General features: G+C 50.5%; 2 protein-coding genes across 10 annotated transcripts in view; one reads left to right on the top strand and one right to left on the bottom strand.

Moving 5' to 3' along the window:
* LMAN2L (lectin, mannose binding 2 like) overlaps window positions 1-12,359 on the top strand; it is a 29,630-nt gene extending 17,271 nt beyond the window's left edge. For 6 of the 9 annotated variants that reach the window (XM_025992536.2, XM_072742800.1, XM_072742798.1 and 3 more), the window contains 4 exons: window positions 6,285-6,446; window positions 6,536-6,650; window positions 10,479-10,598; window positions 10,927-12,359. In XM_025992536.2, the coding sequence (XP_025848321.2) occupies window positions 6,285-6,446; window positions 6,536-6,650; window positions 10,479-10,598; window positions 10,927-11,069 (540 nt within the window). In that variant the 3' untranslated portion in view covers window positions 11,070-12,359. Of the gene's footprint in view, window positions 1-4,971; window positions 5,005-6,284; window positions 6,447-6,535; window positions 6,651-10,478; window positions 10,599-10,926 lie in introns of all 9 variants that reach the window. The other 3 variants (XM_025992535.2, XM_072742796.1, XM_072742797.1) reach the window with 1 other exon arrangement.
* Window positions 12,360-13,374: 1,015 nt separating this feature from the next.
* FER1L5 (fer-1 like family member 5) overlaps window positions 13,375-27,800 on the bottom strand; it is a 56,349-nt gene continuing 41,923 nt past the window's right edge. Inside the window, exons 25-53 of the mRNA XM_072742803.1 lie at window positions 27,465-27,628; window positions 27,056-27,170; window positions 26,054-26,156; window positions 25,313-25,476; window positions 25,057-25,230; window positions 24,665-24,809; window positions 24,465-24,542; window positions 23,374-23,555; window positions 23,010-23,171; window positions 22,687-22,788; window positions 21,560-21,706; window positions 21,311-21,473; window positions 21,137-21,162; window positions 20,456-20,506; window positions 20,222-20,323; window positions 19,747-19,866; window positions 19,068-19,229; window positions 18,748-18,839; window positions 18,203-18,373; window positions 17,842-17,990; window positions 17,498-17,637; window positions 16,064-16,152; window positions 15,729-15,818; window positions 15,224-15,365; window positions 14,932-15,031; window positions 14,667-14,860; window positions 14,382-14,491; window positions 13,925-14,069; window positions 13,375-13,809 (exon numbers count right to left, since the gene is read on the bottom strand). Coding sequence (XP_072598904.1) covers window positions 13,582-13,809; window positions 13,925-14,069; window positions 14,382-14,491; window positions 14,667-14,860; window positions 14,932-15,031; window positions 15,224-15,365; window positions 15,729-15,818; window positions 16,064-16,152; window positions 17,498-17,637; window positions 17,842-17,990; window positions 18,203-18,373; window positions 18,748-18,839; window positions 19,068-19,229; window positions 19,747-19,866; window positions 20,222-20,323; window positions 20,456-20,506; window positions 21,137-21,162; window positions 21,311-21,473; window positions 21,560-21,706; window positions 22,687-22,788; window positions 23,010-23,171; window positions 23,374-23,555; window positions 24,465-24,542; window positions 24,665-24,809; window positions 25,057-25,230; window positions 25,313-25,476; window positions 26,054-26,156; window positions 27,056-27,170; window positions 27,465-27,628 — 3,810 coding nt within the window. The 3' untranslated portion in view covers window positions 13,375-13,581. The remainder of the gene's footprint in view (window positions 13,810-13,924; window positions 14,070-14,381; window positions 14,492-14,666; window positions 14,861-14,931; window positions 15,032-15,223; window positions 15,366-15,728; window positions 15,819-16,063; window positions 16,153-17,497; window positions 17,638-17,841; window positions 17,991-18,202; window positions 18,374-18,747; window positions 18,840-19,067; window positions 19,230-19,746; window positions 19,867-20,221; window positions 20,324-20,455; window positions 20,507-21,136; window positions 21,163-21,310; window positions 21,474-21,559; window positions 21,707-22,686; window positions 22,789-23,009; window positions 23,172-23,373; window positions 23,556-24,464; window positions 24,543-24,664; window positions 24,810-25,056; window positions 25,231-25,312; window positions 25,477-26,053; window positions 26,157-27,055; window positions 27,171-27,464; window positions 27,629-27,800) is intronic.

Consider the following 27,800-nt stretch of genomic DNA (forward strand, 5'->3'; position numbering starts at 1 on the left):
TTAAAAACCTTTTTTCGGGGATCCCTGGGTGGCTCAGCGGTTTAGCGCCGCCTTTAGCCCAGGGTGTGATCCTGGAGACCTGGGATCGAGTTCCACATCGGGCTCCTGGGGGTGGGGCCTGCTTCTCACTCTGCCTGTCTCTGCCTCTCTCTCTCTCTCTTTCATGAATAAATAAATAAAATCTTTACAAACAAACAAACAAACAAAACCTTTTTTCAATTTAGAAAATTTTAGACAAAAATTGGGAGTATGGTAAATACTATTCACGTTAATCTTTTTATTTATTTATTTATTTTTAAAGATTTATTTATTCATTCAGAGAGAGCGAGAGAGGCAGAGACACAGGCAGAGGGAGAAGCAGGCTCCATGCAGGAAGCCCGATACGGGACTCGATCCCAGGTCCCCAGGATCACACCCCGGGCCCCAGGCGACGCTAAACCGCTGCGCCACTGGGGCTGCCCCCTTTTCTGTTTTTTAATTAAAAACATTTTTTTTTTTAAGATTTTATTTATTCATGAGAGACAGAGAGGCAGAGACATAGGCAGAGGGAGAAGCAGGCTCCATGCAGGGAGCCTGATGTGTGATTGGATCCCAGGACCCCAGGATCATGCCCTGGGCTGAAGGCAGGTGCTAAACCGCTGAGCCACCCAGGGATCCCCTTATTTTATATATATATATATATAAAAGATTTATTATTTTAGACACAGAGTGGTGGGGGAGGGGTAGAGGGCAAGAGATTTTTTTTTTTTTTTTTTGGCAAGAGAGAATCTTAAGTAGACTCCTCACAGAGCACAGTGCCTGACATGGGGCTCCATCCCATGACCCTGAGATCATGACCTGAGCCAAAATCAAGAGTCAGATGCTCCACGGGTTGAGCCCCTGGTGCCCCTCTTTCTTTTAAGATTTTATTTATTTGTTAGCACGTGAACTGGAGATGGAGCAGAGGGAGAGGGACAAACAGACTCTGCGCTGAGTGCAGATCCTGACATGGGACTCGATCCTACGACCCTGAGATCACAACCTGAGCCAAAACCGAGTCACTCAACTAACTGAGCGACCCAGGCCTTCCCCCCCTGCCCCTTTCTTTTTTAAAATCTGGAACTAGGGATCCCTGGGTGGCGCAGCGGTTTGGCGCCTGCCTTTGGCCCAGGGCGCGATCCTGGAGACCCGGGATCGAATCCCACGTCAGGCTCCCGGTGCATGGAGCCTGCTTCTCCCTCTGCCTGTGTCTCTGCCTCTCTCTCTCTCTGTGTGACTATCATAAATAAATAAAAATTAAAAAAAATTAAAAAAAAAAATCTGGAACTATTCTCCAATATTTCTGTATTTAAGAGTATATTAGAGACCAAGAGCTTTTGTTTTGTTGTTTTCTAACAGTACATACTAATCACTTTTCCAAATAAATTTGAGAACAGTGAAGCATAGAGATTGAGCCAGGGTTCTGGGGCGAGACTATCTGACTTCAAATCCTGGTTTTATTACTTAAACAAGTTTTCTTACCAATGAAATGGGGATACTAAGACCCTTTAGGGTTGTGAGAAATAAATGAATGTGAGTATGTGCACGTTACTGACTACAGTGCCTGGCACAGAGTAAGTACTCCAAAAATGCTAGCTATTCTCATTCACACCACTAAACACCATTCCCAAGGGACATCGGGCAGACATCTTGGCAGTAGCTATTGTGGCTCTGTTCTCTCCCTCTCCTCTCCCACCCTCCTTTTCTTCATATCTAAGTTGCAGAGAGCAAACTTGGCCAGCTTTCTCCACGGCACTCAACCTTAGGTTGGAAAAAACGACTCTAAGAGAGTGGCTCTTAAATGTTAGTTCATGAACTCGTATTGCTCGTAACAAGTTTCAGTGGTCTTAAGAATAGGAATAGTAAAGTGACTTTTCATAAATGCCAAATTGTTCATTATGAAATTTAGAGGGTTTTTTGGTGTTAAAATTTTCTTTTGAGAATGTGTATTAGAGATGGTTCTTTTGTCATAATTGTGTTTTAATGTTTATAGGTCAAAAGGGAAACCCATTAAGCCCCAACATTTTTTGGAGATTTTCCTGGTCTGTGACAGCCAATGGTCTGGGAATTATTGCTCTAAAAGATGCATATTTGGTTTGTTGTTTATGTATAAGCGTCTGTGAATAGTATTTTTTTAAACATTTTATTTATTCATTCATGAGAGACACAGAGAGAGGTAGAGACACAGCAGAGAAAGAAGCAGGCTCCCTGTGAAGAGCCTGATGTGGGACTCGATCCCAGGACTCTGGGGTCACCCCCTGAGCCAAAGGCAGATGCTCAACTGCTGAGTCACCCAGGTGTCCCCCCCCCTTTTTAAAGATTTTATGGTGAATAGCATTTGTATCTAAAAATTCATTAGTCTTTGATCGAATGAACATTTGTTGATTCCCAGCTGAATGCTAGACATTGTATTAAAGGCTTTACATATATCTCATTTCATCTTCATGATCAGCTCTGAGAGCTCTGTGTTCTCCTCCCTGCTTACAGGGAGGAAATGGATTTTCAAGAAGCTAATGTAATCCACTCAAGGTTATATAGCTCTCAGGGTACACCTGCAGCTAGAACCCAGGTCTCTCTGATTATGGAGGCTGCGTGGGCTCCTTTTTCTGTCTAGTGGTTTACAATTACTTGTGTTCTTGGGGTCTGTGGAATTTTAGCACAGAATCCATAAGTTCATAGGTCTCCCTTCAGTCAAGATAGGCTGAAAGTATAATTACCACGTAGAGGGTCTTTTTTTTTTTTTTTTAAAGTGTCCTTGTAGTACAAAAATTTGGAAACATTTCTTCCCCCTACAGGCAATAATCATTTGGATGGTAGGTAGGAGTGCCTAATTTTTAGTGACTCTTAAATTAGGAATGAAACTACCACCTTGCCCAAGTCTGAGTGATTCTTCAGCTTTCGGTTCTAGCTATATATAGGGTGCTTTCCAAGGAAAGAAAATGAGCTGCTATGTGAAATTAGTGGCTTCCCAAGGAACACTTAAGAACTCCTGACTGGGCATGGAAAATAAGAGGGCATTTAAAGACTTACTACAAGTGTGAGGTGAAAAGTTGAAGGCCAAGTCATGAGTTGCTGAAGTAGACAGATTCCGGCTTCAGAGCAGTGGGGTGCTGTGTCTGGTACAGTGTCTCTTAAGTCTGGCTGTACATTATGACCATTTGTTGTGCTTTTTGAAAAATACATAATCCTGTGCCCCCCTTTACCTGTTGAATGAGACTCTTTGAGGGCCCCACAGGTGATTGTAGCTGGAAAGCTCTGGCTGTTACTCGATAACCCACTGCCTCACCAGTCTTGGGAAGAGGGCTCCCAGGGATTAAGGACAGTTGTCCAAGCTTCTTTAAAGATGCCACATAAACTTCTGACCATGTGTACTGGGGTTGATAAATGAGCTACCCAGGCATTCCTATCCCCTTCTTTTCCCTAATTGTTCACTGAAGTCATGGGCATTCTTGTCAGAAGCCCATTTCTGTACATAGCATGACAATATACTCAAAATTCCCTTGTTCTAAATGATAGCTATAGAGAAGAGTGTTGGAAATTGGGTCACTCACTGATATCACTTCATACCTCTCTGTAGTCCTGTACATATTCCACCAGTGGCATTAGAGCAAAGCAGTGGGGGGCTGCTCTGGGGCTTAGCCTCTGCTCCCCACTGTGGCTTCTAAGGCCCAGTGTGATCTGGCTTGTGCCTCAGCTTGCACCCACCTCTTCCTCATTAGCTGTGTTTCAGACACTGGTGTCTTCTTCTGGTCCTCGAATATGCCCACCTCATGCTTCTTAATGCCCGCAGATCTCTTGGTGGCTCCCTCCAACGACTGAGGCCTCAACTCAGATATTGTCTCCTCAGAGAACTGTTTCCTTGTCAGTCTATCATGTTACCTGTTTTATTTTCATCATAGCATTATTATTCTCTGAAATAATTTTTCTTAAAGTTTTATTTATTTAAGTAGTCTCTACACCCAATGTAAGGCTTGAACTCACGACCCTGAAATCAAAAGTTGCATGCTTTTCTGACTGAGCCAGCCAGGCACCTCTCTCTGAAATAATTTTATTTACTTTGTTATTATTTGTCTCTTCCACTCTAATGTCAGTTCTATGAACCCCCGGCATCTGAAACAGTGCCTGGCTCCTAATAGGTGCTCGCTAAGTGTTAGAAGAAGGAATGCTTTGGGCTCTATACCCTCACAAATCCTTCCTGAAGGGCAGGGTTGTGCTGAGTTTGTGTGGATATCTCTTGTTGCTAATGGCTTAGAATTATAACAGTTTTCTAGACCAAAGCTAAATGTCCTCAAGCCTTATGAGTTTTCTAAATCTAAATCATGCCTCAGTGCTGTTTCCTTGCACACATGTTGTAGGTTAGAATGGCAACAGTTCTTTGGAAATATATGTCCATAAGGCTCAGTTTGAGGGTAAATGATCCCTTTGGATCAGAGTTAACTCCATTGTCTCTTAAGTGGTGGGATTTTTGTCCTTTGGGCAAGAGCTGAATGCTGAGATCCTGGGCAGTAAACACCATTTTGAATTTGGAAGAATTTAGCCCTATTTGTCAGTCTTATGTCTCTCCTTGCTACAGAAATACCATCGTCTGGGTACAGACAAAACATGTGGCCTGGCCTTCTGACTCAGAGACATAAGTGAACGCTATTTTATGAAGTTTCTGAAAGCCTTAAAGAGGTTTACCTACTGGGCCCCTTTTGAGAATCGGGTAATAACAGACCCTCTTCTTAGAAAACATATAAGTATCTGTACATATAGTTTTGCCCATTATTTTGAGGGGTGTAAGAACTTGCTAAATGCCCTCCACAGACTCTACAATTCTGTTTGGGGATTCACATTGGTTTGCTCATCCACCACAGCTGGGTCAAAACTCTTCCATGGCTGTTTCTTTCTGACCTGGTCTCCTGTCTTCTGTGTCCTCTCTCGTTTTTATAATAACCTGCTGGACCCTCTCAGGCCCAGAAGAGGCGATATTCTCCAGGAGTCCAGGTACTCAGTTTTGACCCATCATGGCCATCCCTAACTCCCTATGTGTCCACCCAGCATTTGCTCCTGTTCACTCCCATGTGGCTGTTGTCTTGAGAGTCACCAGTCTCTGATTCTGACTGCATCTCCACCTTGCATGTTGACTGTTGAGGACAATGTGGAGGTCACCAAGAAGTGGCATGAGTCATATTTCCTCTCTTTTCATCACCCTGCCTCTGCATTGCCTCAGCACTGGGCTGGTTCTTAAATGGTTAGCCCATCATTCCTGAGGAAGAATTCACTCCTCCAACTCCATTGGAGAGCCAGGGCCTCTGAAGTAGGTGGGAGGATGGGTAGCATATGAGGAAACTTGCAGTGGGAGAACTTGCCCACGGTATTACTGGAAGAAGTTATGTGTAGTGAAGCTTAAGTGTCCTGGAAGGTCTTTCAACTAAGAACAGTTATTGTAGCTGGAGAACACCAGCTAGCAGCCTGGTTCTGGCAGTGCTGTTTCTGAGTCCTCATCCATTTAGCATCCATCCTATGCTCATAGGATTTGAGAATTTTTTTTTTTTAAAGATTTATTTTAAACATACAGAGAGAGAGAGAGAGAGAGAGAGAGAGAGAGAGGCAGAGACACAGGCAGAGGGAGAAGCAGGTTCCATGCAAGGAGCCTGATGTGGGACTCGATCCCGGGGCTCCAGGATCACACCCTGGGCTGCAGGCGGCGCTAAACCGCTGCGCCACCGGGGCTGCCCAGGATTTGAGAATTTGAAAGGAGCTATCTGGAATGGAAAGATTTCCCTGATCAAACAGGTATTTTTAGAGTGCCTGCTATGTGCAAAATGGTGACGAGGTGGGAAGGTGTGGGGTGGGAGGTTGTCAGGGATGGAAGGTAGAGACACAAAAGTCTGTGATTTTTTTCCTTCAAGAAGTTTACATGGCAACTGGGGAGATTATATATATAAAGAAAAGCACTGGTCCTGGGCCATGTATATATAATAAATGCCAAACAGTGGTCTCTGGAAGGATTAGAGTCAGACTCTAGAGGGGCCCTTTTAGGCCCACCAGATTGGTAGCAAGGAGGATTCCTGAAGGCAAGTAGAGCGTTCAGTTGTTTCATGGGCCATATCCTTTGCGTAACCATCTGAGTGTGCGTTCTTAGGGGCTGCTAATGACAAGGTGGAGTGGTCGTCTGGTCTGGAAGGGCTCAGCTTGTATGTGCAAAATTCCTGTTGCTTTTGTACAGGCATTCCTAAGAGTACTTCCTTACTGTCCTCTGCTTTTCTTCCCTGCATTCCCAGCGGGTATTCCCCTATATCTCAGCAATGGTGAACAATGGCTCCCTCAGCTACGATCATGAGCGGGATGGGCGGCCTACGGAGCTAGGGGGTTGTACGGCTATTGTCCGCAATCTGCATTACGACACCTTCCTTGTGATTCGCTATGTCAAGAGGCATTTGACGGTGAGTCCTTGTTTTCTGGACCAGTTGGTGGCATGGGCTATCTTGCACCTGCTTTCGTGGCCCTGATTGATCTTTCCTTTTTATTCTAGATCATGATGGACATTGATGGCAAGCACGAGTGGAGGGATTGCATTGAGGTGCCTGGGGTCCGTCTGCCCCGGGGCTACTACTTTGGCACCTCCTCCATCACTGGGGATCTCTCGGGTACTGCCACATGTACTCTTTATTTGTCCTGACTGAGGTCATGTCTCGGGAGCTGGACCTTGGTGAGGCTTCTCAGGGAGGAGAGCCAGACAAGCAAAGCTGTGGGAAGCAAGGACCCAGACAGTGCTTATCTTCTGGCATTCTTGTGTCCATAAACCTCCCCCGACCCCCCTGGCTAGGTTACCCTAGTGCAGTTGGCTCTAGGAGATGGTTGGTGCTAATGGAGTGTTTGTCTCTTCAGCAAGCCAGCTCTTCCAGCCTGTATTTGGAGTTCCATGCTTTGGTATCTCTGGTGCCCCCTCTGTAGTCTGGTTCCTTCCCATCTATCTCCTGTTGTGCTGAGCCCCCCTTCTCTTAACAAAGCTTTTCCTTAAATTCCTTGATTCTGCTGCCCCTCTTCTAACTCACCCCAGGACCCTCTTTGTGCTCAGAGTTTTGAATGTGCTGTGTGTATAGGTGCTTCTGTTTTCAGGCCATCCACCGCTCTACATCACTGCACTCGGACCTCCCAGGTATCTCAGCCAGGCCTTCAGCACTATTCTCATCAAAGCTACTTCTATTTCCTCACCATATATGGTACTCTGTTCTCGGTCCTCTTTGTCTTCTCTTTGGCTGGTTTGACCAGTTATTCTGAAACTCCTGCTTAATTTATGTGGCATTAATAATACCTGGTTCTTTTACTTTTCTATCTCTGGATTTTCTTCCTTCTTGTCCTCGATTTGTAGCTTCCCCTTCTATATTCTGTCCCTTCGCTTGAGCCTTAATCCAAACATCTTTTGAGAAGAGGTAAGGCACTGAACTTTTGGGTTTTTTGACTAGTGTGATTCATTATGTTATAGCTAGTATGAAATAGAATTATTTTTGTTTACCTGAAGGAGTCCTTTGCTTTAGATATTTAGTGATACTGTCTATATTAGTAAGTCTCTGTTCTCTGCCTGTAGGATATCCCTAAATAGAAATTTGGTCTTTCTTTTAAGGACTTTTTTGTTGACAACTTCTTAATGTTATGCAGTGGTTGAAAATGGCTGGTTCTCCCATTCTTTGATGCCCCTACAAATGTGAGGAACGTTGCCTGGCTTTTTATCTTGTCCCATGGCTTAAATTCAATCTTGACAGCAAAAATATTTTTCTAATTGAAGGAGAAGCTAGTTTTTTTTCTATCTGGGATTCTGCTAAAGGTTCTAAGAGTCTTAGCAGCTGTAGATGCCATCCTAATAATAGAAATGGTGCTCTTCCTTCTTTGGGAAGGAAGTGAGGGTCATTCACCTGGAGTTGGGGCAACCATCTTGCTACTTGTTGGATCACAGAAGAGGGCAGAATGGAGAGATTCACAGAGAAGTGATGCACCAGGGCTTCTGGTGCACCACTCCTGGAGCCATACAGAGGTTGCAATTGGAATAATCCTAATATGTGAGACGTAATTGATTGATTTTCCCCATATATAAAAATTCTACATTTATTCGTTCAAAGGATGTCTATCTAGGTATGAGGAAGAAAAAAGGGGGAACATGATATGGTTTCTCTCTTCTGCCAGAAGTCAAGACAAAGTGTGCTATGAAGACACAAGTTGGGAAGGAGTTTGGAGAATAAACAGTTGAGGGGTCCCCAAATTACTACCCCAAAGTGGAGTTCCACTGGGAGCAGGAAGGGCAGAGTGGGCCCTGTGCAAATGTTTCTCTTGTACTACGAGGATCAGAATTTCCTTTGGGCCTAATCTAGGTCTTAGAAGTCAACTAGAAGAATGATCTGGATCCACACTGTCTGATATGGTAGTGATTAGTTATACAGGTTGCTATTGGACACTTGAAATATGGCCATTCCAAAGTGATGTGTACTATAAATGTAGAATACATACCAGACTTCAAAGACTTAGAACATAAAATGTCATCCATAATTTTTATATCATTTGCATGTTGAAATGGGGTTCTTTAATATATGGGGTTAAATAAAATATATGTTAAAATGAAAAAAAAAAAAAAAAAGAAATGGCAAGAAATCCAGTCACCAATAACCAGCCTAGTAGCCATGAGCAACCCTAGTATTCAGATTTGTGGTCTCTCTTTTTTTTTTTTCTTTAAAGATTTTATTTATTTATTCATGAGAGAGAGAGAGAAAGAGAGAGAGAGAGACGTAGAGACATAGGCAGAGGGAGAAGCAGGCTCCACACAGGGAACCCAACATGGGACTTGATCCTGGGACTCCAGGATCACACCCTGGGCCGAAGCTGCCTTCGGTGCTAAACCACTGAGCCACCCAAGGATTCCCATCTTTTTTTTTTTTTTTTTTTAAGATTTTATTTATTTAGGGGATCCCTAGGTGGCTCAGCGGTTTGGTGCCAGCCTTTGGCCCAGGGCGCGATCCTGGAGACCCGGGATCGAGTCCCACGTCGGGCTCCTGGTGTGGAGCCTGCTTCTCCCTCTGCCTGTGTCTCTGCCTCTCTCTCTCTCTCTCTCTCTCTCTCTCTGTCTATCATGAAAAAATAAATAAAATCTTAAAAAAAAAAGATTTTATTTATTTATTCATGAGAGGCGCACTATCATGAATAAATAAAATCTTTAAAAAAAAAAAGATTTTATTTATTCATGAGAGGCACAGAGAGAGAGGCAGAAACATAGAGAGAAAAGTAGGCTCCATGCAGGAGTCCGATGTGGGACTCAATGCCCTGGGCCAAAGGCAGGCGCTAAACCGCTGAGCCACCCAGGGATCCCTGATTTGTGGTCTCTTCATACCACTTCCTGCTGAAAGAAACAAGAGCTTCGTGGGGAAATGGCTGATGCCAGTTCTGAGGTAGGAAATGGACAAGCTGGGAATTTCCCAGGAAAGCAAGGAAGATAATCACTTCTGGGTTCATGTAAAAGGACTCAGGAGCCAACTTGAATAGGCTCCTACTGGAGAAAGATGGGTCGTGTTGAGCATCTGTAAATGCTGTAAATGTACAAGTTCAGTGTATTGAAATATATCGAATATGTTTGAACCTATGAGATTAGAATGACACTTAGAGAAAAAAGGGGTACCTGGGTGGTTCAGTTCGTTAAGCGGCTGACTTGGGCTTAGGTCCTGATCTCAGTCCTGGGATGGAGCCCTGCATTGAGCTCCCTGTTCAGCGGGGAGTCTATTTCTCTCTGCCCCTCCCCCCACTTGTGCACGCTTTCTCTCTCTCAAATAAACAAAATCTTAAAAAAATAAAAAGAAAAAAAAATTGACTCCCTAATTCCTTGATTCTTCCTCTAGGAATAGTGAGATTCAGGGTCACAGTTAAAAGAAGCTGCAGAAAATTAGTCTAGAATGAAAGTGTGTGCCATGCCAATAGCTATGCCCTGCTCATGGCCCATTAATCAACTGGCGTAAGGCCCTTTCCTATCTTGTGTGTGTCATCTGCACAGAAGGGAAGCTGTAGTGCTGTGTCTTCCTTTGCTATGCTACCGGGTTTTACATATGATATGGTCTTTAATTCTTGTATTATGTCTCTTTTTTAAGCTATATAGGTATTGCATGCTTGTTGATAAAAAACTTTAAATCCTGAGTAATCTACAATATTTCCTATTCCTTGTTCTTATTTTTAGATGAGAGAAAATAGAGGTTTCAGTTACTTTTTTTCAGTCACTGCTAGTGGGGCACATGGCTGGTTCAGTCAGTAGAGCACCCAACTCTTGATTTCGGAATCTTGAGTTTGAGCCTCATGTTGGATGAAGAGATTACTTAAAAAATACAGTAAATTTCTAAAAAACCCAAAGTCACTCCTAGTTGGCTGTAGATCAGATGTTTGAACCCATATACTCCCAAAATACCTCTTTTTGAGGTGGTTTGGGTCCTCATGTTTTCCTGTAGATAATCATGATGTCATTTCCCTGAAGTTGTTTGAGCTTACGGTGGAGAGAACCCCGGAAGAGGAGAAGCTGCATCGAGATGTGTTCCTGCCCTCGGTGGACAACATGAAACTGCCTGAGGGTGAGTGCAGGGTTCTCGGGAAATGGTCCTGTGGTTGGAGAGGAGGTTACTATGCCTGGGTGGTCTGAGGTGACTTGCACCCACAGATCACAGGGCCATCTCCTTTCTGTGTTCTTCCTCTGAAGAACTTAGAGCACGCCCTTTTGCCATTCCACTTGTCTCCATGTTACAGATGAGCAGGGCTGCTCAGTTTTTAAATTGAGGCACTTGGAAAGGGAGTGTCTGTCTGCTCTCTGGCTCCCAGAAATGAGTGTCAGAAACTGGAGACTTGATACTTTCCCACGTGGGTGGGCTCCCTGATTGACTTGCTTCTCTCTTGTGTCCCTAGTGACCGCCCCATTGCCGCCCCTGAGTGGCCTGGCCCTCTTCCTCATTGTCTTCTTCTCGCTGGTGTTTTCCGTATTTGCCATCGTCATTGGTATCATACTCTACAACAAATGGCAAGAACAGAGCCGAAAGCGTTTCTACTGAGCCCTCCTGCTGCTGCCACCTCTGGCTGTCACCATGAGCAGTCTCTGGCCTGAGTGCAGAGCCGGGCAGGCCTCTTGCAGTCTCCAGCAGCTGGTCAGGGACTCTGTTCTCTCACTGGAGCTTTGAATGCAGGGATGCTGCATTGCCATGGTTACCGATGGGGACATCTAATTGGTTCAGGAAGCCCACCTACCCCAGGGCAGTGCTGCTGTGATGTGCCTTTCCCTGCAGTCCTTCCACTTGGGAGCGAAGAGGGATGGAGAGGATATATATACGGTTCTGATGCCAAAATCACAGAAGAGAATTTAATTGCTCAGGCTGCCTTGTTGTTGGACTCAGAGGACCCTTGTACTTCATTTTTAAATCTGCAGAGAACATAACACTGATAACGCCTCATACCTTCCAGGCAGCCATTCATTGGGTTTTTGCTTTTTACCCAGGCCTCCGTCCACCTGAAGAATTTTCATTGGAAATCTGGGTGGACACCTCTCCCCTGTGTTGCCTTCTCCCTCCATTCATTGCTCTCTCTACATGCAGCCTGAGCTGGAAGAGACATCTGGATGCCTCTCTTTTGGAGGCTGGGGCTGCAGAACAAACTTAAGTTTCACTGACCTTCCTTAGGTGGCCACAGGGAGAGGGCTGTTTGCTTTGGCTCACTGCTCTAGCTGATGTTTAGCATGAATCTGGCTTCTGTTGGTTTGTTTGTGACCTTCTCAGTTGGTTCCTTTAGGCTCTCAGTCAAGTTTGGCTGAAAGCTGGTGTGCAAGAGAAGCTTGTAAGACTTCATGGATACAATGGGAGTAACCATGAAATTGACCAGCTCCATGTGTTCACACCAAAAGCACCATTTGCCATGTGAGCTGACCATGTGGAGATGTTTCTGGACTCTGGAGCCTGCCTCACTACGTGTTTTGTCTTTATCATGATTTTTGGAATCTCAGAGTGTTCAAAACCTAAGGAAGCTTTTGGATACTCCCTAAAGAGGAATCTTGGCTTCTAATGGATAAGAAGCAGTTGCTATTCTCCTGTTGCAAATCTGGGAGCAATGGACCTTCGTCATCTGTGCCTGGAAGAGTTCATTGTCATTGAGTAACAGAGCGTCCTCCTCTGTGGGTCAATCCTTATTCCACTGCCTTATCTGACAAGGGGTCATGTGCTGCTCACCTGTCTGCCCTGTGATTAAATTGGCCAATAGGCCAATCTCCCTGGGGGGCCTGAAGCTCTGAGCTCTCCTAGCCATGTACTTCTGTAGCCTAAGGGAAATTCTTAAAATGGCTGATGGAAACCAAACATGAGCTTCTAACTCAGTGTCCTTCCTTCTGGGTGTAGTTTTGGGGAAGGTCTAGGCCTCCTTACTGAGCCCCCAACTTGTCAACCCTTGCTCTGCCTTCTCCTGGGTTAGGAAAGCCCTCAGCTTGGCCCAAAAGGAAAGGAGATCACCTTGGTTGGGTATAAGTTTCCATTGTGTTGGGGTTTCTTCTGTCCCTCCCACATGCTTAAGTGAGCATCTTAGGTTGTAGTGCTGTCTTGCAGGTATGAATAAAACGGATCCTCCTAAGACCTTCCCCACAAAAGCAGAGCAGCTCCAGGATATCGGAGTACAAAATGTTGACCTGGAGCTTGGCCTTAGGACCACTTAGAACTGAGAAAGCAAGTGGCTGTTTGGTCTTTTTTGAGTACAGGGGGAGATTGGCTAGACCCTTGTGGGAGGACCTAAGTGGGCTCTTGAGATGGGCCAGGCAGTGCTCCAGAAGGAAGGGGGCTCATCGTGGGAGAGGGTATGTGTGTGATGATTGAATTTAAGTTCTATATGATTCCAGCCCATGGGCTTCCTGAGGCTTTTTAAAGAGGACAGGGAAGACATAAGTGCAGTCCCTACTCAGCCTGGGGGCCAGCCTTTGAGAAATATGTGGAAACCGTCTAACCTAGCATGGTAGGGTCTGCCCCAGCTTTTGCTTTTTGTTCTTAGAAACAAATATTTCCCACTGTGAATGGGACTAAATACTGTTCTGGGCCCTGTAATCCCAGGCGTGCCCGAGAGGAGGGAGAGGTCTGGTCTGTTGGCATGGCTCTTTTGAACATGCATGGTAGGGATCAGAGCAGTGGCCTTGGCAAGCTGCTTACCCCACACGAGCCATCTCGCTCCTCACAGTCTCCCTTTCCCTTGGTTTCCCTTTGATTTCAGAGCCTCTTAGAGAGGAAGAGACCCCGATGTCTAGAGGTGGTGTATAAAGATGACGTTGCTCCCTGGCCTCATGAGTCTTGCCTTTCATGTTTTCTTCAACCCCCTAAATTACAAAGTGGCTCTCTGTGACAAAACTTGTTTATTTCAGTGGGAAAATGACAACTCTGTCCTTCCTGTTGAAGTGGTTTCTGAGCAGAATATGCCCCTCATTGCATATGTCTCAGAAGTCCCTTGCATATGCCCTAGAAGATAAAAATGAGAACTGGTAGGAAGTGCAAGGGAAGGGCCAATAATAAGCAGGAGAAAAGCCAGGCAGATGTGGACCAATTAGTCTTGTGGGGCTGGAAGTTCTGGAAAAATGTCTTGTAGGTGATTCATAGGTCCCTGGAGGTGTTTCAACTCATGGTCTATTGTAGGATTTAGGTTCAGATGCTGGCTGGTGAGGATGGGAGAGTGGGCATTGCTGAGGTTTGGTTGATTGATGATATTGGTGGATATTTTAATGGGAGCGTTCAGCCGAAGTTCAGGTTTGACCCAGCTCATGGCCAAGTAGTTCTAGAGAGAACAGGTGAGAGTTAGCCTGAGGTAGCCACTGGAGGCTGTCTCTTCAGAGTCCTCCTAAGACCAGCTAGTGAATGCCTTTGTCCCTGTCCCCAAGGCTGTCACTCACCGGTGTTGAATAGATAAAGTTGAACAGCATAAGTGCTAAAAAAAGTATGATTATAGTCATTATGATTTTGAAGTGGTAGCGTTTCCAGAAAATGCGGCAGAAGATTGTAATAGGTGACCGAAGCAGGAACATGGTGTTGGGGCGTCTATCCATGAGCAGAGGAGATGTCGGAGGATGGAGGGCAGAGGGAACTTTCAGGTCAAGTGATGCACAGCAGAGAGCTTGCTTTTTCAAAAAGCAACTTCTGCTTACTCGTGTGTTCTCCCCTCCCCGCCCCCTTCACCCAGGCTGTTCTCTCCTCATTGTAACTGAGCACTGAGGTGGGGTGCTGGGAAGTTAGTACCCCTCTCCACTTGTAGGCCCACAACTCACACCCTATACAAATTGCTGGGCCCAGTAGCTCAGCCTTGTGAATGGGGAAGAAAGATTTGGTCCCCTCATCCCACAGGACTCTTACAGGGGAGGATGAAGTGTAGGGTATTGGTTGGGTTCCGATTGGCCTCGCCCTGCTGGCCTTATTAAGGCTTCCTTCTCTGACAGGATCTCCAGCGTCATCTTCACTTTACCCTAGAAGCACCATAGGTGGTGGGAGGCTGAGTTCATTACATCAGGTGTCCCAAAGCCCCTTCCCAGGGTCCAGGAAGGAAAAAAAAGATTTAGCTAAAGTCCCCAGAAGTCTGTTAGAGCCAAGTTACGTGGCACAGCAGTCCTATATGCAACAGACACCCTCCCCAGCTCCTACCGACATGCGCCATTTGCCACCATCGAGGACCTGGGAAGGCCACCAGCCCGTTACAGTCTTCTTCTTAAAGAGGGAGAAGTGCTTATACTGAAGGAAGTAGGGCCACTTGGAGTCAGTCTCCATCATCCTGATGGAGCACTTGCTGGAGTGCCGGGCCGGGAGGGGCATGTCAAACAGATCCAGCTCCAGGACCCCTGAGCCCAAAGAAATGCCATCAGCAAGGAGCTCCCCGGCCTGTGGTCACGGGCCCTGTGTCGGGTCTCACCTAGGAAGTCATCAGTGGAGAACACATTATTGTCCCAAATCTGGATGATGAGCCGGGCTGGGAACTTTGTCACCGTGGGGTCCAGGCTCCATATGTATTCCTGGAGGATGGCAGAAGAACATATTACTGGCCTGTCTCCTTTGAGGTTTCCCTTGGCCACCTTATGAGCCCACCACCCAGCAGTGATGATGGGCTGTTAAGGAGGCAGCTTTCTGCCCAAGTCTGTGTTCCAAGGGTTCTGGTGCAACTCGCAGTTTGAGGGAGGGGGAGTGCAACCCCCCAGCCCTGTCACCTTCTGGCTCTGGACACACATGTGCTCAGCTGCCAGGTAATCCATGCTGAAGATGAACCTCCAGTTGAAGGTGCTCTCCCCAGTCAGTGAGTAGTAATGGATATCTGTCTTCTGCATGTCTTTCTCGAGCCCGACCATCCACCTAGGGCCAAAGTCCTTTCACCTGGAGTTTGTGTGTATCGTTCCACAGACACCAGGCATGGGTGGAAGTGGAGAGATGTCACCTCAGGATAGTGGGGGGTAGGTTGGAGGCAAGGGGACTACACAACTGGGGGATGCTGAGGGAATGCTGCTGGAGCCCTGCCCTCTCCTTGCCCCCCCCCCCCCTTTTAAAAAAAAAAAAAAGATTTTATTCATGAGAGAGAGGCAGAGACACAGGCAGAGGGAGAAGCAGGCTCCCTGCAGGGAGCCCAATGTGGAACTCAATCCTGGGACCCCAGGATCACGGCCTGAGCTGAAGATAGACGCTCAACCACTGAGCCACACAGGCTCCCCTCTTCCTCACCCTTTGACATAGATGTCGCTTATCCCAGAGGTTAAAGTTCTCCTCAGGTCCACTTGGGCAGTCTTCCAGATAATGCAGCGCAGCTCATACCTGTAGCCACTGTACTCTGAGGCTTTGCTGAGGAATACCTCCCCAGCTGCAGCCTTGGTGCAAGAAGAGAAAGGGCTGGGGGGCTGCCCTCCATGCCCACAAGGCATGCCAGATTTAGGGGGATGGAGAGGAAGGAAGCTCCCAGGATTCCCGGGAGAAGGAAAGAACCACTGCACCCTAGTGTGTGAGCACACCTGTGTTCCATGCCTGGTAGAGTGCAGGGATGGGCTTGCCGGGTCACTCACCTTCTAGGCTTTCGGGGCCTGATGTTGACGGGGGGGCCAGGAGGCCCAAGCTTCTTGGGGAAGATGTCCACCCACATTTGCACCTTTCCCTAGAGCGGAGATGGATTAGCTGGCTGGGAGTTGTGACACTTTTCTCAGCATGCTGGCCTGGGAGCCTGGTCCCAGGTCCTGATGTCTCTTGAGGCTGGGTCGCCACCACTGGAGGGTCGGGTAAGGGGGTATCGGTGAGGTGAAGTGGACTTCAGACAGGAAGTCTGGCAGCCACCCACCAGCTTCCTTTTTTTTTTTTTTTTTTTCTTTAGTTTTGGCTGGAAGAATAGTGCAGAGTAGGGTTGGCAGTGCATGAAGGCTACTTCAAGACTGATGGCCATGGGATCTGGAGGGTTAATCCCATTTAGCAGGCTATGCTAGACAGCCTCTCTGGACAGGCTCCACAGTGGGGTTGGGGCTTCACTTATTAACCAGCTTAGTGGCCCCGAGTAAGAACAAGCTAGGTGATCAGTCCAAATGCCCAAGCTGTCCTATGTCGTGTTGTGGAACCCTATCCCATGGATATTAAGAAAGGAGGATGAAAATGGTGAGAAAAAAGAAGAGAAAAAAAAATAAAAGAATACAACTATCAACACTGGAAGGTAGATATATTCTTTCAAACTGACCTCATTTTATTCTTTTGAAGTTGACCCGTTTTCTTTGCTTTTTCTTTTAAAGATTTTATTTATTCATGAGAGACACAGAGAAAGAGAGGCAGAGACACAGACGGAGAAGCAGGCTCCATGCAGGGAGCCTGACGTGGGACTCGATCCCAGGTCTCCAGGATCACGCCCTGGGCCAAAGGCAGGCACTAAACCACTGAGCCACCCAGGCTGTCCGACTTGTTTTCTTAAATAGAAAACAGGTCTAATGAGAATGGTTTAAAAAGTGCTCAGCAGAGAACTTAGTGTCTGGAATGTGGTATCAAGTTAAGAGATTTGGAGAATGAGAAGAGCCATTCTGGTGGCTGGAGGGTAGATAATTAGGGTGTTTGCGGGGATTTTTATTCCTTCTGTTTGGGGTTCCTTGGTGTGGAGAAAACATAGCCTGCAATTAACAGGCCAAACAGGGTTGTAATGTCTGCACATCTGACTCCGGGTGCTTCCTCCCGGCCCTCCCCCAGGAGGCACTAAGGCAGTTGGCCCTGGCTGGTAGGGCATCTCAGCGCTTCCACCCACTGATGCGAGGCCTGGGCTTCTCGTAGATTACTTTTCCAGCTCTGACTTTCTTCTTTCTAAGTGACATCATTGAACCCTCTCACTTTGAACATGTGCAGAACATGCTTGTTTTCTGTGCATGGGTGTCTGTGAATGCTTGGCCTCCCCTTCCCCTCACATCATGGGCTATGTCCTGGCTGGTTGGGCTCCCTTATCTAAGCCTGACCTCATCCCTCCAGTCTCCTACCTGGTCGATGCCTGGCTGGCTGTCACTGTACAGTGTACGGGTCTCCACATGCTCAGGTACCAGCCCCTGCGTGTGCAGGAGATACAGTGCAAGGCGTTCTTTCTTAGGACCCAAATAATGAAGAGTAGGGGGTGTGGGCTCTAGTTGGAAGGAGGTGGAAAGAGGGGGTCACAATGTCATTAGCCTTCCCATCTCTCAGGCAGGCACACCCCCCCCTTCCCTACACCCTGCCTGGAGAGTGAACATGGTAGCTCTCTATAGGAGGAAAGGGCAAAATGAGGCACGTGGCCTCTGGTTTCAGAGGCCTGGATCTGCACCTTCCCGCAGCGTGCTGTACTTCTCACCAAAGCTTTGCAATTTGAAGTTTTTCCCATTGTAAAAAACAGTGTCCTCCTCAGGACTGAACAGAGGTGGAGGCAGCCCTTTCTGTTTGGCATGGCGTTCCAAAAGGAAGCTTGGGGTCATCTGATCCCGCCACCTAAAGGGCCCTGACCTGTGGAATTAAGGGAGAGGAAAAGGTGGGAAAATTTGCATCCTGGACAACATTCTGTCTTGAGCTGCAGGATAAACAGTGGTGTGGGCATGAATGGAGCCAGGTTCGGGCCCTGGCTCACCAGCCCAGGATGTGAGCTTGCCTCCAAGAGAGTTAGGGGCTCCCTCCTTCACCCCTCCCCTACTCTCTTGCCCAGCCTCAGGTCCACTCACTGGCAGTAGGATTTGGAGAGCCCACAACGGGCTCCAAAGCCAGACAGGAGTCGGTTTTCGAGGTCAATGACTGTGGTTCCAATCTTATCATCAGGTGAGAACAGGTCAAAGTCATAGAGCTGGATCTCTAGGTCCTTCTCCAGCGGGATGATGCAGCTCAGTTCAAACATGCTAGGGGTGGGTGAGGGTGTTGGAGACTACAGAGACTGGCCAGCTTCTTGGCCCCTTGTGTGGTCATGGTGAATACGGAGAGCACAACCTGGGGTGGCAGTCGACTGCCAAGGACTATCCCCCCGTCGTGGCTAGGAATAGCTCTTGACAGGCTTGGGTTGTACACCCCTGAACCCCTTTCTCAGGCAAAGCATTTGAGAGTGAGGGTAGAACTGACCACCCTTCCATCTGTCGAGCACGGAGTGTGCGAGAGCCCATGCTAGGAACTCCAAGCTTAGAAAGAAATGCAAGAATTCTTCGCCTTCTGGGGCTTACTCTAGCACAGTGTGGGAGGGTGTGGAGGGGTGGGGTCAGGTGAAGCTGGGGCAGCTCACATGCCAAAGATGGGGTCCAGAGTGTTGGGATGGTACTTGTCCCGGTTGCCCATCTTTGTCTGTCCCAGTTTCAGGATCACATAAGGGTCGCACTGAGGTTGGGTCATAGTGAGGGAAATGTGACAGGAAATGGAGAGTCAGTCCAGGTTGGTCAGGGAGGGTGGGGGTGGAGCATCAGAGGGAGCCTGTGGGAGGTTAGCTGTCTGGGTATCTGTAGCCTGGAGCTCCAGGACCCTGGGGTTTATGGCAAAGCGTGGGAGGCACCTGGGCTGGGCAGGCCCGGAGACAACAAGCACCACGGGCTTGGGGCTGCACATTACCAGGCCATTGGAATCTTGGGGCTGCAGGTTGATGGCTCGGACCATGTACACCCGCACCAAGCACTCTTGAGGGAAGTCCTCTTTTTCACGCCAAACCAAGAACTGGCGGGGGGGCTTGGGGACTTTTGGATCCTCAGGAAAGGGGTAGACACGGAAAAGGCCCTGTGTGTTGGGGAGGGAAGGTGTTGGCAGTGCGGGCCCAGCTCTGCGAAGCCCTCCAGGAGGTGCCCCAGGTCCAAACTCAGGAGAGACTGGGCTGTACGGTGAATGGGCGAGGTGGGTGCCATAGAGTTGCTCTGCGGGGACAGCTGTGTTTGGGAGGAGTGTTGGGCAAACAACCGCAGCGGTTAGTTGAGTTTCCAGTTTCTGCTGATGCAGACTCCCATTCTAGCCCCATCCATTCCTTCAGGCTGGAACTTGCTCTCGAAGGCTCTTGGGACTTGGGAGACCAGTGCAGGCCGAGCCGGAGTGAGAAGCCCCCTGCCCATCCCGTGTAAGGGGAGGAGGTCTGTCTGAACCTTCACATCAGTCAGCCTCTGGTCACCTGCTCTCCAAACTGTTTTTCAAGCCCTCCCCACCCAATCTCACAACTAGCATAGAGAACCAGGGCTTTTACTAGTCTTCTGAGTACAGCAGGGGCTGGGGAGACTGGGGCAGCTCAGCTGGGATGAACACCCACCTTGAACTCCCCTACCACAGGGCTGTCCAACTTGGGCTCTTCCTGATAGAGTTTGAAGGTCTCGCAGAAGTCCTGCAGGCCTTTGAAGGCAGGCACAGCCTCCAGCTCACAGTCGTACACCTGCAGAAGGGTGCATGGGACCCAGGCCGGTGGGGAGAGCAGGGCTGGGCTCAGCCAGAGGGGACTGTTCCTGCCATCAGGGGTTGAGGGACCACTCATTCCCAGGTCTTGCTGGGAAGCGTCTGCTCAGTTGGTGGCCCCAGGGTCGGCATTGCCTGCTATGGATGGGGCAGCCCTGGTTCCCAAAAGGGCATGTCTGGTGGAGGCTTGGGGAGACAAGGAGGAGACTATTGTCCACCCCCACCCTCACCCCCCCCCTGGTAGTTTCTAGAGGCATCAGGGCAAGGTTTGCGGGTTTCTCCCAGCAGATTTCATTGTGTCTCTCAGCGATCTCCCCTCCTGGAGGCCTCCAAACCTTCAGGGTATGGTAGTCTTTGTACTTGTACTGCAAGGACTTAACATCTCCTGTGGCCCAGAACAGCTTGCTCCACCAGTCCACTTCATGATGGTGTTCGTCCTGGTAGGGAAGGTCATTCTGGAACCTCGGGGAGCAGTCACAGTAGCCTTCCTCTGCCCAGGATCATCTGCCCCCCACCTCCCTGAGCTACCCGGAGTTGTTCTTTGTTCCCTGGGGCTGAGCCTATATCACCTGGGTTTTGCTGGGACTTAACCAGAACTTTTCATAGAGATAATCCAGGAGCTAAAAACGAAAGTGGGAGAGCAGGGTGAGGTGTGGTGTGCCTACCTAGCCTGCTCACCATCTCTGACCTCCGAGGAGAAAGTGAGTGGAGGGCAGGGCTTCCTTTCCTGGCTCCCTTACTCTAAACAGAGCCCCTTCAATTCAGGGATTGGCACATGGGATTAGGAATCAGAAGGAGGGTCAGCTTAGTTCTTATATTCATTGCCAAAAGCTACAGATGGAACTCTGGAAGGGCTCAGAAATACAGAACCCCAGGCCCCACCCCAGATCTACTAGATCAGAACCTGCTTTTGCTCAAAGTGTCCCTGGGACTCCCATGCATTCAAGTATGACAAGTGCTCTCAAGGGGTAGTTCTGAACCTTGGAAACATTGGAATCACTGGAGAGGGGTGGGGGCTTGGCAACACTGTGAATGCTCAGGTCTTTCCCCAGCAATCCTGATGGAATTGGCCAGGGGCCTGGCCATCAGGATTTCTCTAAACTCCCAGACAGTGCTCATGTGCGGTCCAGGTGGAGAGTCATGGCTTTAGCGTTCTCGTGTATGTGGTTTTGTCCCCGCCCCTCCTTAGGGACCAGGGGCATCCCCTGTGAATGGTGTGTGAGAAGGTGGGACCTCGAGCCTTTACTCACCTTCTGGTACTTTTTCACAGACAGCACTGTGTGGAGAAAGAAAGATCATGAATCTCAGCAGAGGGAGAGGAGTGAGGAGGAGGGACAGGAGCCTGCAGGGCAGCCAGGGCCACCCCCACTCCTGGTGCCAGCTTGAAGGTGAGGCCTGGGCAGGGCGGGGAGGAGGGGCCGTACTTGGAAGCTGCGGAGGCACGTAGTCGTCAGCCCAGGGGTCACAGAAGTAGGGCTGGAGGGAGTTGATGTTGGCCTGACCCACCACAGTCTGCTGGCCGAAGTCCTGATTATCTACCACCTTCAACGTGAGGGACGGCGCGTAGACATCCTCCATAGGCATGAACTGCAGCCCCAAGGAGAGGCCAGAGCGTGAGGCCTCCCAGGAGGGAAGGGCTACCCCAGCTCCTGCTCTGCCCAAGGCTGCCTTACCAGAGTGAGGAAGAGCACCGACTGGGTGAAGTTAGGGTTGGTCTGGAAGTCCCTGATGGGCTCCGTCTGCAGGGACTCTTCCGAGCATTCTACCAGGAGCTGAGGGGAACGCACCTGTTTCATGTTCCGAAGGCCCCAGGTCAGAATCTGCCAGAACAGAGAAGGAGCGGTGGGCCCAGGGGCAGGCCAGGGGTCTGTAATGGGGCCCTGGCCAGAGAGAGGGGGCTGTCCTGGGAGTGATGGCAACTTATGGAGCACCCAGGGCCAGGAAACGAGCTAACCCAGGTCTCCTGTCCTGTGAGGAATCCATGCTTGTCCTCAAGACCCCCCATGAGGATGTGCCCTCTGGCTACGATCCTTCCCTGGCCTCCTGGGTGGGCTGTGAGGTATTGCCTTTCCTCCCCTGCTGCTTTGTCTGGCCTGCAGGCCTCAGGAGGGAGTTCCCAAGGCTGGCTGCCTCCAAGAAGTAGGGAGTGCCCCAGGTTTCTCGGGCGTCCCTTTTGCCATCTAGCTCATTGCTGACTTGGGTCCCAGAGAACTCCATGGCACCCCAGGAAATGGCCTCTTCAGGGACCAGACTGAGGTTGCCTGATCTCGGGGGGGCCTCTCCAGGGTTAGGAGGGCCTGACCATCTTTTGCTTTTTGCCAGATTTGTGGCAGAGCACAAAGGTTCCGATGTGGGGACCTCTAGGCTACTGTCAAAAGGTAGGTGAGAAACATCCTGGCATTTAGAGTCAGGCAGGGCCAGGCCCAGATTCTGGTTCTGCCACTTAACCCCTGTGTCACCTGTGTATGTGGGCTAACTTGTCTCTCAGAGCCTCAGTTTTCTTGTCTGAAAAGTGGTCCCTACTGCAGAGGAGCCACGAGGGGCTCAAATGAGAATGACTGCTAAAGCCCCCTGTCTACAACCCCCCACAGAGGCCTGCAGGAAGACCCTGTAAGATACTCTATTCAGAGCTTCTACTCTTCACGTCTCTCCTGTCTCCCTCTGTCTTCTCAGTCTCTTCTTGGGGTCTGAGCTTTGGATCAGGTAGTCAGGAGGCCCCAAGCAGAGTCCACAGAGAGGGCCCCATGGCACCCGACCACTCTGAGGGGTGCCGGCCCTCCCCGCCCCACACCCTCATCACCTCAACAGCCATTTTCTTTAGTGTGGGCTGGATGCTCTTGGGGAGTGTGTAGACACCGTTCTTCCAGGGAACACTTAAGATTGGTGGCCTCTCTTTGAGACTCTGAAGGGGTGAGGTGGGAGAGCAGGGAGCATGAGGCGCTAGTGGGCTCATCCACTATTCCCCACCCCCAAACCAAGTCCCTAGCAGGGCTCCAGGCCTTCCCTGAGGGGGTGGAGTTGACTGCTGGTTGTGGGGACTTGAGGCAGGGGAGTGGGGCAGGGTGGGGGGTACCGAGCACGCCCCCTGCCCCCCCAAACCAGCCAGGCTCTCCCTCCCAGTACCTCAGTCTCGAGGATCAGCTCACAGGACACCAGGATCTCACACTCTTCCTCCCCTAGCAGTTTTACAAGGGGGTGCCACCTCAGAGGAGGCAGGATTCGGTTCTGGACATCCAGCCAGACCACCGGGGACCACATGCTCCGGCCCCACAAGGTCTCCTTTCCCTGCAGGGAAGGGGAAGTTTGCCAGATGTGGAGGCCAAGCTGGAAGGTCTGGCTCCTCCCCTGGGAGGCTGACAACTCTTGGATAAGAGCTAACATTTCTGTTGACAGGATGCTGTCAATCAGACCCCCATTGGAGCACTTTCTGGATATTCTCCTCTAAAATAAAAAACTCAGCAACTTTGCCCAGTCCAGCCCACCCTACCTGGGAGTCCTGCTGCCACAGTTCCAACACCACGAGTGGTGGGCTGGCTTTGGTGTCCTCGGGGTCCTCATACAGAAGGAGGTGCTGGAAAATGAGTGTCTGGGCCCACGTGGGGGCTGCAGAGCTCCTGAGGGCTTGGGTGCACTGGCTATAGTTCAAGAAGATCAGCCGAATGAAGAGCACTGGGGGCGGGGTAGAAGGAGAGGAGGGAGTCCTGCCACCGAGCTGTCAGGCGAGGCACTCCTTTCTGGCAGCTGCCACCACTGGACCAGATATCCAGGGAAGCCCAGGCGGGGCAGCCACAGCCACTGCCAGCTGTTGAGAAGGCCACCTCAGTGCAAGCTGCAGAGCCAATGGCCATGTAACCAGAGGCCAGGGACTGTTTGGTTCCATCCACATCGGTCTTACACCACGGGGTTGAGATCTGGGTGTTGCAGGGATGGAGGGCCCCACGGCTCCTCTGGAGGAGTTCTAAGGAACAACCACCTGTGGCTGCCCTTCCACAGCATCAGTGAGTGGCTGTGGTGTCAGGAGACATCATGTGGCCTTCTCAATGTGGACGCTGATGCCCAATGGACACAGCTCCCGGCAGATACCCACTGCCCGGGCTCAGGCCCTCATCTGGCAACCTGCTCCTTACAAACAGTGCTACATAGGATAGTTGTGTGCATAGCACATGACTCTCCTGAAACCTTCCCTGCGTCCTCATGCACAGGGCTGGAAATCGCCACACATCCTCCCTACCCCTCATCTTCTGACACAAGGGACATTCAGTCCCAAATCATGTCCCCCTTTCGTCTTCCTGTCTCATCAGTACTCTGCCAGAAAAATCCTCTTCCCTCATCAAGATTTAGCTAAGTGGTCCTGCCAGGGTAAAGCCTCCCCAACTCCGCTTTCTGGTTTCCACAGTGTCAGAGCAGTCCCGTCGTGTACTCCTTCTTTGTATCTTTCCCCAAAAGCCAAGGCCCTGAACTGCTGGGGAGAGGGATCTGCATGTTTGTCACCCCCTTTCTTGTCATTTTTTATGCTGCTGGGTGGCCACATCATGGGACCCCCAAGGGCATGGGGGAAAAGGAATGCCTGTTGCCTACCCTGGGATGTCTGGAACTGGTTGGACATTATGTTCCGGGCCTGGTAGATGTAGCAGAAAAGTTGGTAGTAGTGGGGCCCTGGGTAAGAGAGAAGCCACATCTGTCACCTGCCCCCAGGGTCCCCAAGCCATCCCCCCTCCCCACTGCTTGTCCTCAGATGCAGGGTCTCGGACCACCGAAGCCGACTCTCAGATGCTTACTGTTGAAGATGCAGTAGATGAAGGGTAGGTCATATGGGTGGATGTCCTCTGGGGCAGGCCTCCAGTAGCTCCTGATCGTTTTGTCTGGACCCTGTGTCAGCCTCCTGTTCTCTTCCTTCCTAGCCTGCTCTTTCAGATCCAAACTCTGTGCCCAGGACATTCTCCCTGAGGCTCTTGGGTGCTTGGCTTGTCTCCTCTAGCGTGCACCCAGATTACCCTTCCCTTACAGCCCGAGGGTGTGGATCTGGGGCACACACTCCCCTCCTCCCCCCGCCACCAGCCATCAATGCCCTGACCTGGGGTGTCTCCCACTATCTGTCACACCCAGGCTGGGCCCTGGCTCTGGGAGGTGGGGTTGCAGAGAGGAGTCACCTAGACCACTGAGGCTTTACCATGGATCCCTCCAGGAGGAATATGGGTGCAATGCCCTTGTCCCTGTTCAGGGCCAGCCTGCGGCGCCAGCAGCGGCGGCGGAAACGGCTCTGGGGCTGAGGGTTCAGGTGGAACTTGGAGCCAAAGGTGCCATACTCCCAGCCCTCCTCCTCCTTGGCCTGGCTGGGGTGGTGCTGCAGGGAGGGGAGCAGAATGTCACCCTCCCATCATGGCACAGTGTTGGCGGTGGGGACCCTGCCCAGGTGGCCCTCTCACCAGCTGCAGGAAGGAGAGGGTCTCCTGCTCCAGGCTCAGCTTCCCATGGTTCCGACAGCGCAGACGCACCCAGCGCCGGCGGCGGCAGGAGTAGTAGGTCTTCTCAACTGAGTTCCAGACCCGGGGTAGGCCTGATGGCTCGATCCCTACTCCGTACTCCCAGCCTGCAGAGGCAGGACCATGGCCTGTGGGTGCCCGGGTCCCAGGGGCTGGGAGGTGTGGACAGGCCTGAGAAATGGGCCCCAGAAGGCAGGCTAAAGGGGAAATGCTTTCCCTCATGTGCAGCTGTCTCGGGCCCTGAGGTGTGGAAAGGATGGTGTGGTCACCAGGGTGGCTTGGGCCCAACTGCCCATTTTACTAATGAGGAAGATGGGGCTCAGAGACGTCTTGTGACCCGCACAAGGTCACACAGCCCATATGTAGCAGTGTCGAGGTCTGAGCCCAGGTCTTCTGACTTCCAGCCCACCACTCCTTCCCTGGAGCTACTACTACCTCAGGTGAACCCAGGCTCCATGACCATTTCCCCTTTCTAGAAAGTGCTCAGGAGGTGCTTACAATCTACCCTGTCTGAAAACTAGGGCCCAAGTCTATAGAAAGGGTGGTGATCCTGAGACTGGGGGCCCCCCCAAGAAATTCAGGCCCATCCCCCCGAGGCCTTGGTTGCTTTGAGGCTGTGGGAAGTGTCAGTCCCTGGCAGCTCCAGGGCCTCCTTCCCTCAGCCCATGCGACCAGAGGATTGACCTTCATTGTCCACCGCATGGTTCAGCTCCACGACCCAGTTTTCCTTAACATGCCAGCCTTGGGGGCACTTGACGTTCTCCCTGGCTTCCACAGGGTCTCCGTTCTGAGGGGGGACAGACAGGGCATGCCGGGGGCACCTGAGCCGGGAGGCCACCTTCACTCACTCTCCTGCACATTTGCTCATCTACCTGCCCTCACGGTGCCCCACCCCCCCGGCAGTGCTTGCTACTTCTGGTGCCCCCACCAATTCACTCAGCTGGCTTTTACTGACTTGCCTTTTTGAATGGTAAACGTATTTGTAAAAGGAAATTTGGTATAGTCACTGTGAATGGAAAATCAAAATCAGTACCATAAATAGGAAACACCCGTCCCAGTGACTGTGAAAGGGGAATAGTGTGACAGCTCAGCTGGACGCTGTGGCCTGCCCAAGCCGGCTCTGTACTTGTCGGGGAGGGTGGAGGGGAGGGGAGTGCACATGTGCGCATGAGATGGGTTCCACCTGCACGTCCCACGCAGCAGCCACCAGCCTAGGGCCACTTAGGTATAAACTGATTAAAATGAAACAAAGTCCTGAATTCAGTTCCTCACTCCCAAAAGTACCACATATCAAGTACTCAATAGCCACTCGACAGGTGGACAGTGCAGACATACAACATTTCCATCATCACAGAAAGTTCTATCGGATGGTGTGGGCTTAGGCTAACTAGCCCCAGACAGATTCTCTCCTTCTGGGTAAGAACTACCTTTGGAAGAAGCTTGGGAGGGAAATACTGCCCCTCTATGTCCTTACAGTCTCTTTGAAGGTCTCTCACCAGCCGCCTTGGGATACAAACCCCATCAGTGTGCACCCAGGGTCCTGCACAGCGTGTGGGGAGCAAGGCTCAAATGGTAACCTTTGGTCCAGTGCTCGTTCCACTCGGGGCAGCCCAGCTTCTGAGGTGCCCACCTGGGTGCACTGTTTGTCTCCCCACATCCCCCGAGGCAGCGTCAGCTCCCACTCACCACGTCCGTGTTGGGGATGGCTGCCGGCACCCAGGCCCCCGTGGTGTCTCGCCACTGGTTCTCATACACCTCCTCCAGCACCTGGCTCTTGTTGATGTCGATGTTCAGGAGGAGTCTAGGGGCAGCAAGACCCCATTTCCAGCACATCCCTCTGAACTTCCAGGCTCTTGGGTCCTCTTTTGCTGGGCCAGTGTTCCCCTACCCTGTAGCCCCACCTGCTCTGGGCAAGGCTGGGCAGTGGGGCTTGGCACCCAGGGCAGGGTGGTGGGCAGGAAACTTTGTCTTGTGCACCCCAGCCCTTGGGTGCAGGTGACAGTGGCCGGGTGCCCACCTCCCCAGGCTGTGGCCAACTGGCTCTCCCGGTGCTGCCCACCCCAATGCTGCATATCCAGGGGCACCCTGGCCTTACCTCCTCTGAGGCTCCACTGTCCACTTCCCCTGCCAGTGCCATCCTTGGGGTACGTGGAAATCCTCCTTGGGGAGGGCCTTGTGCCCCATGACGTCCGAGAAGTTGGGGCAGCGGTACAGGCCCTGTTGTCCCCATTGGTCTTTATACTTGGCCTGGTTCTCGTACTGGGGGAGGGGCAGCTGTCAGTGCCTCCCCAGCTCACAGGGGACATCAGGCCCCCCTTGGGCCCCATACTCTGGGCTACAGGCACCTCTTAGAAATGTGTTAGGCAAGAAGGGGCCAGGAGCTTATGACAGGCAGCACTTCCCCTCAGTGGCACTCGGTTGGCACAGGAGG

Source organism: Vulpes vulpes, chromosome 16, assembly GCF_048418805.1.
Source record: "Vulpes vulpes isolate BD-2025 chromosome 16, VulVul3, whole genome shotgun sequence".
NCBI classification, from domain to species: Eukaryota; Metazoa; Chordata; class Mammalia; order Carnivora; family Canidae; genus Vulpes; species Vulpes vulpes.